Below are 12,786 nucleotides of genomic sequence, written 5' to 3'. Positions count from 1 at the left end.
ACCATTCACTCCGACATTGTCACAGTCACAATGTTACTGACACTGGGGATGAACTCTCTGAGGTCTTACCTATCCATAGAGACCAAGATCATGCATACAGACCTGGTAGTTGTGGAGCTATTCTTGATTCATTTTGGGTATATCTGTCTAGTTGAACCACACCTTCCAGCACCCTACAAGGGCTTAAGAGCTTAATATAAAATGTCTTCATCAAGGTCATATGGATATAACAATATGACAAAGGTTTGCAAAATAAAATGTGAAATTGATGTTCAATGCACTGTTTAACTCCTACAGTATTTATTATACTATACTAGAATATACTAGAGCTAAAAGGATTAGTCGCTTAGTAACTATTAGTAACTTTACGTCACCTTGTGCTGTCTCTTGTTGTAAACTTGTGTTTCTAACAGCTGTTTTATTGATTGTTTGTACTGTTTTATTGTTTTTAATTAATTTGTATGCATGTAAAACACTTTGTGAATCATGTTTTATGAAAGGTGCTTTACTAAATAAACTTATCATTATTATTATTATGATATTACTGTTTGATAATCGATCGATTGATTAATGATTTAAGTCATTTTTTAAGCAAAAATCCACTCGTTCCAGCTTCTCAAATATGATTATTTGCTGTTCTTTTAACAGTAAACTTTGGAAATTTGGACCAATGGCCTGACAAAACTAATTTTATAGATGATTAATCCAAACAACGAATCCTTTATTCAAGAAAATAAAATGCAAATTTATCGATTATGATAATAAACTAAAGATATTTGAGATTTTTGGGAGTCTTGATCACACAAAACAAACAATTTAAAAATGTCAACTTCAACTTTTGGAAGTTAATATTTTTGACATTTATTGGTGCAAACGATTAATTTATTTTTATTTTTATAGCGTCAAATCATAACAGAAGTTATCATATATGTTATACTCTGTGATTAATCAATTAATCAAGAAAATACTCAACAAATTAATCTTTAATACAAATAATCATTAGCTGCAGCCCTACATTATTAAGAAAAAAATATAAATTTAGTTAGTTTTCGTTTGTTAATTTAATTACAATTTCCTTAAAAAAAAAAAAAAGGGAATTTAATATAAATCTGTCATGATGTGATCAAATCTTCATGTTAGTATTCCTTCATATGTCAAAGCTTCATATGTTATATGTCAGTGATATTTTAGCTTTAAGCTCATTTTCATGAACATGGACAACATTTTTCACTTAAATGTGTCAGCCCTTCTGTATGCAGCCTTCAATCAACTCTACATGTGTCCTCTCATGATTTGCATCCTCACATCTCTCTGTTGTTGTTGTTGTTGTTGTTGTGTAGGGGATCAGCTGTGATGTGCAGGTCCCAGGCTGGGGAAAGCCTGCTGCTGAAGGGGGAAATGCACGGACGTGAGAACCCCTTACGAACCCCCCATCTGCACGTCATGGAACATTTGCAGAACAGGGACCTCCCACCTTAAAGGCGTGCAGCAGAGAGCAGACACAACACAGAGAAACCTGCCCTGCACCGGACTCACCATCTTAGGTGACAAATGCACCTCTTTTCTATTGTGATCGGCGGCGGAGGATGCGAGTAATTACACCTTTAAAAACACACACACAGTATGAGCAGCTGGAAACAAGAGGCTTACCGGTCACTGTGCAACATGCAGATCACTTCAGTTCACTCACATTGTTCTGATGCATGACAGGGAACCTGGTTTTCCTGGGTCGTCTGTGCACAGCAGGGTGTAGAGAGAGACGTTTTGCGCCGTCAGCTCGCTTAAAATGTCATACAAGGCCGAGGTGTCGTTACAGATGTGAGCAGCAGGGGGCGCCAACAGGACGCAGTGAGAATTGAGGTAATCCAGGAGAGCAGAAGATTACACAGTACAATCAAAAGTTATATGATTTAGTTTAACCCTCCTGTTGCCTATGGTCAAAAATAATGACCACTACTTTCGTTGCATTATGGGTACTTTATTCAAAATTATAGCACCTGTGGTGTTCCCAAGTCAATTTTGACCCAGTGGTGCAATGTGTCACACTGTCATCAAACTTTTTTTTTTATATTATAATATTTGTAATATTCTAACTAAACTTTAACATATACCGATCTGTGATAATCCATCAAAATTATTCCTCCAATTTTGAGTATAGTCCAAATAATTCATAATTTCTGCATTTTTTCCTAAAAAATGAGGTTTAATTTCATATAAATTAGGTTTATTGAGCATGAATTCTAAAAAAAAGTGTAAAACTTGTGGTAATGAGTTGGAATGAAGTTGGCCAAAAAGGTGTCATACAGAATTGGGTGATAATTTATAATGTATGCTTTAAAAACAGTCAAACCAGACAAAAGTTGCATGGTGACAACAGGGTGGTTAAGGATATTCTTTTTTTTTATTTTATTTTTATTTGGAAAAGACATTAGTGTATACCAAACTTTACAGATAGTTATACCTAACTCTTTTCCTGTTTCAATATACATGTACAGTGTATATGCATATGCACGAAAAGAGGCATGCGGATGCCACAGTACTTGTGAGTCAACTCAGTCTTCTGGAGAACTGTTGGTTCTCCAACCTCACTTTCTGAAGTACGTGGCCGTGTAAACTGTTCCACAAGTACAGATTTAACACATATACACATATACACATTGATATTCAGTTGCTTACTCACGCGTATACGGCCTACATGCCCATACATACTTCTCCATCAAACTATCAGCAGTTGCATTTAGCTTTCTTACATATGCCTATCTCACAGGATATTCTCTTTTTTAACATGCAAATATTAGATTATATTAAAAAAAACATGGTGCTTGAAGACTTCATTTATTTTATTCAAACATTCCTTCACATATAAAACATTCACCGCCACATTGACCAGAGCTGCAGACTGCATGGAAATCACAGTAGGCTTAACAAATAATCACAAAATTGTGATAAAAAATCATAAGTAGAGACACATTTTTCACATGTTTTATGTCAGAGGTCACATATTGAATAAGGCATTATGTCAAACTAAAAATTACTTTTATATCCCAAAGTTAAGAAACTCTAGCTAGACAGTGGTGGAAGAAGTACTCAGATATTTTACTTAAGTAAAAATAGTAATAACACAGTTTTAAAATACTCTGTTACAAGTAAAAGTCTTTAAGTAAAAGCACAAGTATTAGCATACAACATATATTTAAAGTACCAAAAGTACTCATTATGTAGAATTGCCCATTTCATAATAATAATGTACATTGTAGTGGTCACCACATCTTTATATGAGCTTGTTAAGAACTTTGTGATGTATGTCTGTGAAAGCGCTATATAAATACATTTGACTTACTTATTATATTTTTGGATTATAATTAGTAATGAATTAATTTGTTCATCACTTTAATGTTGCAGCTGGTACAAATGGGGCTAATTTCAACTACTTTATAAACTGCTGGGTAGTTTAACCTATAATAATAATAATAAATCATAATGTATTAGTTGATTTATATTTTGTATTCATAATCTGAATCTGCAAAGTAACTAAAGATATCAAATAAATATAGTGGAGTAAAAAGTACAATATTGGCTACCAAAATATAGTGAAGGAGAAATTAAAGTATATGAAAAATACAGTACATCAAATTTAAATACTTAAGTAAAGTACCTCAGTACATTCCACCACTGGAGCTAGAACATAAGACTTAAATCATAAAAGTTACCTGGATCAAAAACAATGATCATGTATTCATGAAAAGTACTTCAAAAAGACAATTTTTATGTGCAACTCAGACAGTTAGGGCTGACCCAAATGCTTCAAAGCTTCGACCGTTGACATCGTATTCGACTTCCAAATCACTATTCGAATGCTTAGTATTTATTTTATGTATATATAAGCATGTAATAATAATTTAGAAATCTCAGAATAGCCCATGAAATAGGGAATAATCCCCCAACATTATTAATTATTATTTGTTTAAACTCCGACAGATATCGCCGTTTGTTGTGTGTAGAGGTGCGTGTGTGTACAGTAGTGCGGTAGCGGTGCTGTCCCAGGCACTGAAACGGAGGAGATAGAGACAGATAGACAGAAAAACATGTCAGTCTGCCACTGCGGTGCTCCGCAAAGCTTCAAATACTTTTGAATATTTATCACCGAAGCTTTGAAGCCAAAAAAAAAATTGTATTCGGGACAGCCCTGCAGAAAGTGATTCAGTGATTTAAACATCTAAAATAAAACGCTGGGTCCTTCTCTCGGCCTGCAGCTCTGTCAGTTCCTCTTCAGTTGATCTGGTTTCCCTTTAAGCGGCACCTGTCAGCTTCAGTGTCCAGGCCCACTGGCAGGGCATCTGGCTGAAGGACAACTGAGGCAGGAGGACCCTCAGCCCGCCGGGCTTCACCGGCTCCCACTGCACAGACCCGTGACCCAGAAGCACCACCTTTTTTATTTTAGAACAAAAGAAACACAGGAACAAACGTTGACATGTTGACAGAAAGAGAGGGAGCTGCTCTGTGAATGAGTCAGCCTCATTTCCCAGGATGCAGTGCGGTTATTGGACATTCCACCAGTTAGACCGATATATATTGAGCCTTTAATTAAATACTGGCCAGTCATTTCTGTCTCTGCTAATATGATGGAGGTTCTTCTCTGACCACAGCTACACTACAGTCTGTAAAACCAGCTGTACATTTCTTTAGAGCTATTAATCAATAAGTTGTGAACTATAAAATTAATCGGCAACTATTTTGATAATCGATTTAAGTCATTTTCTTAGAAGAAAAAAAAGAAGTCTAAATTCCAGCTTCTTAATTGTGAATATTTTCTGGTTGCTTTACTCCTTGGTGGACAAAGTATGTAATGAAGGTTTCTAGATCAGTGGTTCTCAACCTGGGAGTCGGGCCCTCCGAGAGGGTCGCAAGATAATTTACCAGGGTCGCCAGATGATTGTAGTAAAAAAACATTAAAACAACATATTTTAGACCGGGGAATGGTATGGACCAGTGACGTCATTTTGATCTCAAACATACCTTTGACATTTCTGTGCTCCTGTTTCTTGTTACTTAGCAGTCAAATCAAATATGCTGACACTTGTATGTATTTTCAATAAGCTAATAGGTTGACTGAAGCTCTAGTCTTACCTGAGTCTTTCCTTGTGTGACGACAGGTTCATTCAGAATCACAGATCCATTATTGGGCCACTGCAATAAAGTGGCAAAGATGCTCTTTTCCTGTGGTCTGAAAGTGTACCTGTCAACATAAACATGTAAGTATTATCAATAATACAGGCTTCTGTAAGAGGTTAAAACATATCATGAACAATATCTGATTTAATTACACCTTAGTTTGTTTGACTTAGAGGAGGACAAACCAACCAACACAATGAATACCTTTATCATCATCAATAAAATCACATACTATTTAATCACTCACTTAGTTAGTTAAGCAATGCAATGAACTTTTGGCAAAATAAACTGAAGAAATACGCAATAATGAGCTGACACAAAAAAATCCTCCTTTCACATTCTGAGTTTTTGAGATTTTTTATGTCTAAATATTAAGAACAAAAAGGAAAAAAAATATCTATAATATAAATTTCCTTAAAAAAAGCTTGGTTGGTTGCTGCAGACCATACAGATTATATACAAATACACCTACATTTATAAGGGACTTACCAGATGTTGGGAGTGACGGCGTCCTTCTGAACCCGCCATGCTGTTGTGTTGTAGATGGACTCTCCGTTGACCTTCAGCCACTGACCCACCTGCCTCAGACGCTCCTCAAAGAGGGGAGCGATCCTTCCATCGTGTGTCGGGCCGACGTTCATCAGCAGGTTTCCCCCACAGGACACAGTCTCCACCAACGTCTGAAACACCAGGTCGGACTCTATAGAAAAGACTTTCCTGCACTAAGATTTCTTCACAGCTAGAGGGCGTTGTTGCTCCAGAGCAAATAGGACTAAAAACTATTTTCTTTGTCAATTAATCATTTAAGCCATTTTAACCAAAAATGTCCAAAATTCACAGGTTACAGCTTATATAAATATAAATGTAAATATTTGCTGATTTTCTTTCTTTAAATCATAGGTTACGTGATAAAACAGTTTACAGGCAAATGAGATATTGAAGTCTCACCGATACAAGCTGCTCGATGGTGAGGTAATCTCTGAGAGGAGCGTTGCGTCTGTAACCCCAGGACTTTGTGTCGACGGTCATGCAGTTTTCCCACTTGTGGTTGAGCAGGTGTCCTGGCTGGTAGCGATCAGCACAGGTGTAATATCCTCCGTGCTTGCAGATGCAGTCCTTGCCCCAGCGGTCATTCGTCACCACCGTGTCTCGTACAGGACTGTGAAGAAAAACACGTTAATATCACGCTGGCTGCGTAAATGATAAATCTGATAGAAAACACACACACTGTATAAAGTAATAACTACCTGTCATTATAGAGCCAGGCTAAGAAACCTGTGCTGTTCCAGTATTTGTCAGGTGCGTTTCCGTCCCCATCAGACCACAGCACCTCTGGTTTGTACTTGGTAATGAGCTCATAAAGCTCAGGCAGAGATTTTGTGGTTGGAAAGTAGTTTGTAGTGAAGGCATTGGCAGCGTCCAGTTCAAAGAGCGGATTAAACCACTCAAAGAGAGAGTGATACAGCCCCAAACGCAGGTCACTGTTGGCACGGAGGGCACTCGCCATTTCATCTACCAAATCTCTTTTTGGTCCAACGTCCACTGCGTTCCAGTTCCACGAGTTTTTTGAGCCCCATAGTGTGAAACCTGAAACATATATAGATAAATCAATGCATCTCCTGCACGGCTGAAATAATGCAGCATGGCACTGATATAATGTCCTTGTTTTAGCACTTTGTGACAGTAAAGTAACTTAAAATAAGAAAATAAATACAGAGAGGTGGGGTGTCAATGGTGTCCTGTACCTTCATGGTGTTTTGTGGTCAGGACGATGTACTTTGCCCCCGACGAGGCAAAGATGTCCGTCCACTCTTTGGCATCAAAGAACTCAGCAGTGAACTGCGATGCAAAGTCTTGATATTTGAATTCTGGAGGATAATTTCTCTGCATGAAGTCAACATACGGCTTTAGTTTTTGATGCTGCCAGTACCACCTGGAACAGGAAACAAACACAAAACAGACATAACATTAACTACATTTTGACCACTGACAGGTGAAGTGAATAACATTGGTTATCTCGTTACAATGGCACCTGGCAGTGGGTGAGATATATTAGACAGCAAGTGAATATTTTGTCCTTGAAGTTGATGTACATACCTCGGTGTATGTATGCCTACAGTATGCTTGTAGGTATGTATACCTACTATACCTTGTAGGTATGTATACCTACAAGAATACCGTGCATACACACATACCTACAAACGTACACCCTCATACATTTCTAAGTTATTCTCTCTAGTATTGTTGCAGGTCCAGTTTTAGCAAGTTTATAGGCCTACTGCAGGTACAAAGTAGGTCCAAACTAATTTTTTTTTTTTTTTTTTTTAAAGTACATTTTTAAAGATATCTGAGAAGCTATGCATAGCACTTCCTTTGTAAACAACTGTAAATCAAACTGGTGAATTGCAGTAGGTGCTGTTCTTACATATAGACCTTGTCAAACTTGACAACATTTGTATTTCCTGATGCATTGTTTGTTGATGCAGCAGCTAACAGGAAGTAAACTTGGGCGTTTTAAGTATCTGGCGATACAATACATATACAGGGGTTACGATTCAATATATTGCGATACTGTAAGCAAGGCGATATATTGGGATTTTTAAAAACAAATTTTAGGCAAATTGTGATGGTATAAAGAACACATCATCATGTGCATAAAATCTGAGTAAAAATAGTTAACTTTATGCAATCAGAACAATGGGATCTGCATTTGCATTTATCACAGTCAATGTAACATCCAACCTCATAGCACTGCTTTGAGAGGACACATAACTTTGCAGATAAAGAACTGACTGAGTTCATCTTTACATGTAAACTATTAATTAAACATCGATAACAGTACACAGCTCAAACTTGTGATATTTTGTTGATAGTCTCTTTATTGTCAACACTGTATATATTGTTCCTATTTTTAATATTTCCCCTTGTTTATATTTTCCTTCTATTTAAATTGTTTATAGTTTGTTGTAGGACTCTTATCTTAAACTGGTCAAGCTGGTTACCAGCTACCAGCTCAAGCTGGATTTTCCAGTTGGGATGACTTCACAGAGGTAAGGAAATTAACTTTTTTTGTGGCAGGTTGATTCCAAAATCGACCAGCCACTCAATAGACTGCCATTGTTTGTTTGTTTTTGGCTGGTGAGTGAAGCAAATCTAGCAGCCAGTTGCATATTTTACCAGCATTTGTCTGGTGGCTGGTGCTAACCTCCAACCCTGCAGTAACAGACCTTATCATGTTCAAAAACTGTCCCTAAACGCCCCTAAAGTTGAAGCCAGGTCATTAAAATGTTAATTGCAAAGAAAACAAAAACTCACCAGAACCACTCGCTGCCGAAGCTCGGCACAGAGAAGACCCCCCAGTGGATGAAGATGCCAAACTTGGCCTGATCGTACCAGTCTGGCAGAGGTCTGGAGTCGATGGAGTCCCAGGTCGGCTCGTATTTACCTCTGCAGGTGCCGATAAACAGCATCGATAGCAGGAAAGAAACCATTAAAAAACCTCCCATTTCAGGTCAAAAATCACCCAGTGTGACACAATGATGCGGAGGGACGAGGACCGTGACTATCACATGATAAAGAACAGTAACATAATACAGGAACAAGAAGAGGAACTAAAATAAAGCTACACCTCCTTTAAACCACTCGGGATGTTTGATCTGTTCACCGCCTGTTGGAGCGCCGGTGACGTTCAGCCAATCGGATGGAATGGAACGCCGTCCCTCAGGGCAACGCTGCGTTCTACACCATGCGCTCCTACTAGTCTACGCATGCGCGGTCCGTCTCGCTTTGCGGAAGAGGGCATTGTTTTGGTTTTGAACGCTACTAGCTCCACATGCATGGCTACGTTGACTGTCACTGTCATATCTCTTCTGGGGATTTTGACAAGGTATGCTCCCACTTAAAAGGACACAATTATATATTATATCTGAAATATCTTATTATTATTATTTGCTAACTTTTCCTCTTTTTGTTGTCAGGACATAGATGAGGTGGTGGACAATTCAAAAAAGGTGAGTCTTGTCCACTAAGAAGCATTTCACTTCATGCTGGTAGCCATCAGGCTCCACAACCAAGGCTGACTCCCATATGACAACTATTAGGACTTTAAGAACTTTAAACACGCACTATATCTGCAACCACCTTGGACTCTAACCACTGGCGCACTTTACACTATATACCACTTTATAGACTGCACATATGTACATATTACATTTATTTATTGTACATACTACATTTATTTATTGACGGACTGAACACACTATGTTCACCCATTCACTCTGTATCTTTTCTATCTCTATTATTGTTTTTATTATTTTTGTATACCTTGACCTCTTCTGTGTTTCACTCTGTTTGCTGATGTTTGCTGATGTTGCGGCTTTGACACCTGAATTTCCCTGCGGGGATTAATAAAGGTTCATCTTATCTTATTTTATCTTATTTAGAGTACTTATTGGGTGTGTTTTATGTTTTGCTTTATTCTTTCCAAGGCTGGATTGTTAGCACTGTTAGCCGTGGCTGAGCATGCTGGGGAATTTGACAAGATTATTGAGTTGTCACAGAGGTAACTATTATGACTTTATTATGATTAGAATGACATGATTTGAGTTTCACTTGTCTCTTTGTACTGACTTTTTCACCTTTCCCTAGGTTTCCAGGTTTTATATTTCCCTGCCTAGGAGTCCACCCTGTTCAAGAAGTTTCCCCAGAGCAACAGAGAGGGGCTTCTCTCCAGGTAGGCTCGAGTTCATTACAAAAAAACATCATATTTTTTCAATCACCTGTAGTAGTATCGAGCCAGGCAGATAGTGTTGGTTTTGAGAACTTTCTTTGAGTTTTCTGCTACAATCCAGATATTATGACTCCATATTCTTCATATACGTGTGCACTTTATTGACCTCACTAATATAGCAAAGCAATAAAGGATGTTTTTTTATGTCTTTTCTTTAGGATCTAGATGCTGCTCTACCCATAATAGAGAAATACAAAGACCACCTTGTGGCCATTGGGGAGGTAATAATACAGTAACTCTGATGTGACTTTGGAGATGACTTTGTTAGCATTCTTTTGCATTCATGCTAAAACTTTTTTTCCCCATCTGTTATTTTAGGTTGGTTTGGATTTTACACCCAGATATGTCAGCGGTGAGACTGACAAAGAGATCCAAAGGCAGGTCCTCATTCGTCAGGCACAGATAGCCAAGGAACTGGATCTCCCTCTGTGAGTCACACTGTAGTATTGTACAGTAGATTATTATTATCTCAACTGGTAAAATTTTAATTTCAGCTTCACAAGGTAGTGTATGTACATCCCAACATTATATCAGGTGCATAGGTGAAAACGCAAAAACAATATAAAGAAAAAGGTGCCACACACTGATTATATCTGATTGTATCTTACTTTATTGTTATTCTATCAGGCATCTGTACTAGAAATAGTACTTTTTATTTTATACACTTGTTGTAATTTTGAGCAATCTCTGGCACAATAATTTCCTTCGGGATTAATGAAGATCTATCTCATCTTATCTTATCTTATTAGATGCTCCCACAAAAAACATTTATTGAGTATAATTACGACATTTTGACATTACGTCTTTATCAGGTTATGATGAAAAACGTAATGCACCCACTCTGTCATCATTCAAAAAGGCCCTCAAAACCCACCTCTTCAGACTTTTTCTGTCTGCATTAAAGCGTTTACTGCATGTTTTTTTTGTTGTTTTTTTTATCTACAGCATGTAAAGCGTCTTTGAGAGCTTTGGAAAACGCTATATAAATCTAATGTATTATTATTATTAAACAGCAGCTTGTGGCGTTCCCTGCTTCTTTAAAAGATTCAAAAGAATCTCAGTATGTGCAAATAAATGAAAGACAATCCGTCCCTTAACCAACACACTTCCATGATATTTTTATGTGTTTTATTTCTAGAAATGTTCATTCACGGTCTGCAGGAAGACCCACCATACAGCTCCTGAAGGAGCAAGGTAAACCTTGAAGTTTAGATTCTCTAATGTTAACTTATAGTAGCAGAGCATTTGAGAAGTAAACTGCAATTCCTCTGAAATTTCACTAGGTGTCAAAAAAGCCCTGCTTCATGCTTTTGATGGGAAACCGTCTGTTGCTATGGAGGGAGTGAAGGCTGGATATTTCTTTTCTATTCCACCATCAATCATACGCAGTGAACAGGTACAACAGAGCACCTGATCATGTACAATTTACTCTGTATTATAACCCAACCTGTTCAAAATGTTCCCTTCAGTTACACTAACACATATACTCTGACACATACATATTAATATTTGTCATTTATGTGTGTAAATAGACAAGAAAACATGTATTTTATAGACATGGTTGTAAATTGTATATATTTATCCTTTTTATATGTGAGCATTTACATTTTACACAACTAAACTACTGACACGGTCTCTTCAGACAGCACTGACATGTTTACTTGGTTGACTTTATCACACTGAATGTTAATGATTAATGATGTTTTTTTTGTGTATTTTCCACCAAGAAGCAGAAACTCGTGAAACAGTTGCCGTTAGAGAACATCTGTCTAGAAACAGATTCACCTGCTCTCGGTCCAGAAAAGCAGGTAAAGTATTTTTTGCTTTGCATGTTTTTATGTTTTTAGGAGGATATTTGCAATATATAGCTTATCTTTTACATAAATATTTGTGACACATACAAATGAAATCTGCTTTGTTTGTACCTTGACCTTTATTCACCCACTCATGTTGTATCCTTCTTGTTCTGCGTCCTTTAATGTAGGTGAGAAATGAGCCCAAAAACATCTGCATCTCTGCCGAGTACATCAGTAAGATTAAAGGAGTGTCGCTGCAGGAGGTGATGGAGGTGACGACACAGAACGCTCTCCGACTCTTCCCAAAGATAAAGTCTGCCATCAGACCTTGACAAAGCCATAAAAGTTTATTTCATCAGCCTAGAATATCTTGAATTATATTTAATGCCCAAGTGATTTAATGTGGAAGTCTGATTGAAGATGCCCAAAAGTGTAAATTAATAAAAAACATATAGTCAGACAAGGTGTAAATCAGTCTTAAGCTAAAACACCTTTATGTGAACTTTATAACTGTACTTGAGTGCTGAAAGCCATTTATTTATCTCATTTATTCTTAAATAAAGGGAAATAAGATAACAATTTAACACACAAGTTTGATATTTTTCATGTGCGTGATACATCTGAAACATCCAACATTTCATAAACACCTTGTCATGCAACAACAACAACAGCTGACGTCCATCATGGCCGCTAAACATTCATGTCATTGTAAAGAGAATAATCGCGACATGCCACTCTGTTATTTTGTTGTATTTCCCATCAATAGATCTAAACAGAGCAGTGATATCATTAAGTTATTAATTTCTCTGCTCACTTGTGCTATTTATTTCAATGTTGCTGCTCTTTCTCTATAATTAAAGGGTGATTCATCATTCATTCAACATCGGCTGCTATAACCAGACTTTAATGGTCCTGAATCAGTGGTGGTTCACAGCTGTATGGGGTATTGCTGCCTGCAAGTACTACTCATACAATCTCACTTTGTAGCTCTGAATTTCACCTTACTCTGCTGCTAACACACTTTTTAAT

The 12,786-nt window shown here is 37.3% G+C and overlaps 2 protein-coding genes and 2 long non-coding RNA genes across 6 annotated transcripts in view; 2 read left to right on the top strand and 2 right to left on the bottom strand.

Annotated features, from left to right (window-relative positions):
• LOC119474508 overlaps positions 1-5,854 on the top strand; it is a 33,025-nt gene extending 27,171 nt beyond the window's left edge. For both annotated transcript variants that reach the window (XR_005203573.1, XR_005203574.1), the window contains 3 exons: positions 1,341-1,544; positions 5,154-5,252; positions 5,716-5,854. This is a non-coding gene — a long non-coding RNA (uncharacterized LOC119474508). The remainder of the gene's footprint in view (positions 1-1,340; positions 1,545-5,153; positions 5,253-5,715) is intronic.
• fuca2 (alpha-L-fucosidase 2) lies at positions 4,151-8,820 on the bottom strand. Its single transcript, XM_037746536.1, has 7 exons — positions 8,488-8,820; positions 6,918-7,105; positions 6,420-6,759; positions 6,121-6,331; positions 5,662-5,852; positions 5,128-5,236; positions 4,151-4,427 (listed from the first exon to the last, which is right to left on the bottom strand). Exons 1-7 carry the CDS (start codon positions 8,676-8,678, stop codon positions 4,290-4,292), a joined length of 1,368 nt encoding a protein of 455 aa, XP_037602464.1. The 5' UTR covers positions 8,679-8,820; the 3' UTR covers positions 4,151-4,289.
• On the bottom strand, positions 7,491-7,720 carry LOC119474509. Its single transcript, XR_005203575.1, has 2 exons — positions 7,667-7,720; positions 7,491-7,614 (listed from the first exon to the last, which is right to left on the bottom strand). It is a non-coding gene; the product is annotated as an uncharacterized LOC119474509 (long non-coding RNA).
• An 11-nt stretch (positions 8,821-8,831) lies between the features above and the next one.
• LOC119474504 (putative deoxyribonuclease TATDN3) lies at positions 8,832-12,341 on the top strand. 2 transcript variants are annotated; one of them, XM_037746540.1, is made up of 10 exons: positions 8,832-9,058; positions 9,150-9,182; positions 9,660-9,733; positions 9,820-9,904; positions 10,120-10,182; positions 10,280-10,389; positions 11,100-11,155; positions 11,245-11,357; positions 11,692-11,769; positions 11,946-12,341. In XM_037746540.1, the coding sequence occupies exons 1-10, from the start codon at positions 9,005-9,007 to the stop codon at positions 12,087-12,089; spliced, it is 810 nt and encodes a 269-aa protein (XP_037602468.1). In that variant the 5' UTR covers positions 8,832-9,004; the 3' UTR covers positions 12,090-12,341. The 2 variants fall into 2 exon arrangements, with proteins under 2 accessions (XP_037602468.1, XP_037602467.1); XM_037746539.1 differs by having other exon boundaries at positions 11,689-11,769.
• Positions 12,342-12,786: the final 445 nt, after the last annotated feature.

The sequence above is a fragment of the Sebastes umbrosus genome, chromosome 16 (genome assembly GCF_015220745.1).
Source record: "Sebastes umbrosus isolate fSebUmb1 chromosome 16, fSebUmb1.pri, whole genome shotgun sequence".
In the NCBI taxonomy this organism is placed as follows: Eukaryota; Metazoa; Chordata; class Actinopteri; order Perciformes; family Sebastidae; genus Sebastes; species Sebastes umbrosus.
This window is presented reverse-complemented; position numbering and strand designations above follow the sequence as displayed.

What these genes read in the sequence shown, in the direction of transcription:
- LOC119474504 (XM_037746539.1), top strand. Translation starts at nt 9,005, where the DNA reads ATGCATGGCTACGTTGACTGTCACTGTCATATCTCTTCTGGGGATTTT. An exon ending in AGAGAGGGGCTTCTCTCCAG is followed by an intron (nt 9,905 to 10,119) that starts GTAGGCTCGAGT and finishes TCTTTTCTTTAG; the next exon opens with GATCTAGATGCTGCTCTACC. An exon ending in CTCTCGGTCCAGAAAAGCAG is followed by an intron (nt 11,770 to 11,945) that starts GTAAAGTATTTT and finishes CCTTTAATGTAG; the next exon opens with GTGAGAAATGAGCCCAAAAA.
- fuca2 (XM_037746536.1), bottom strand. Translation starts at nt 8,678, where the DNA reads ATGGGAGGTTTTTTAATGGTTTCTTTCCTGCTATCGATGCTGTTTATC. An exon ending in GCCTGGCTCTATAATGACAG is followed by an intron (nt 6,332 to 6,419) that starts GTAGTTATTACT and finishes TTTTCTTCACAG; the next exon opens with TCCTGTACGAGACACGGTGG. An exon ending in CCATCGAGCAGCTTGTATCG is followed by an intron (nt 5,853 to 6,120) that starts GTGAGACTTCAA and finishes CTGGTGTTTCAG; the next exon opens with ACGTTGGTGGAGACTGTGTC.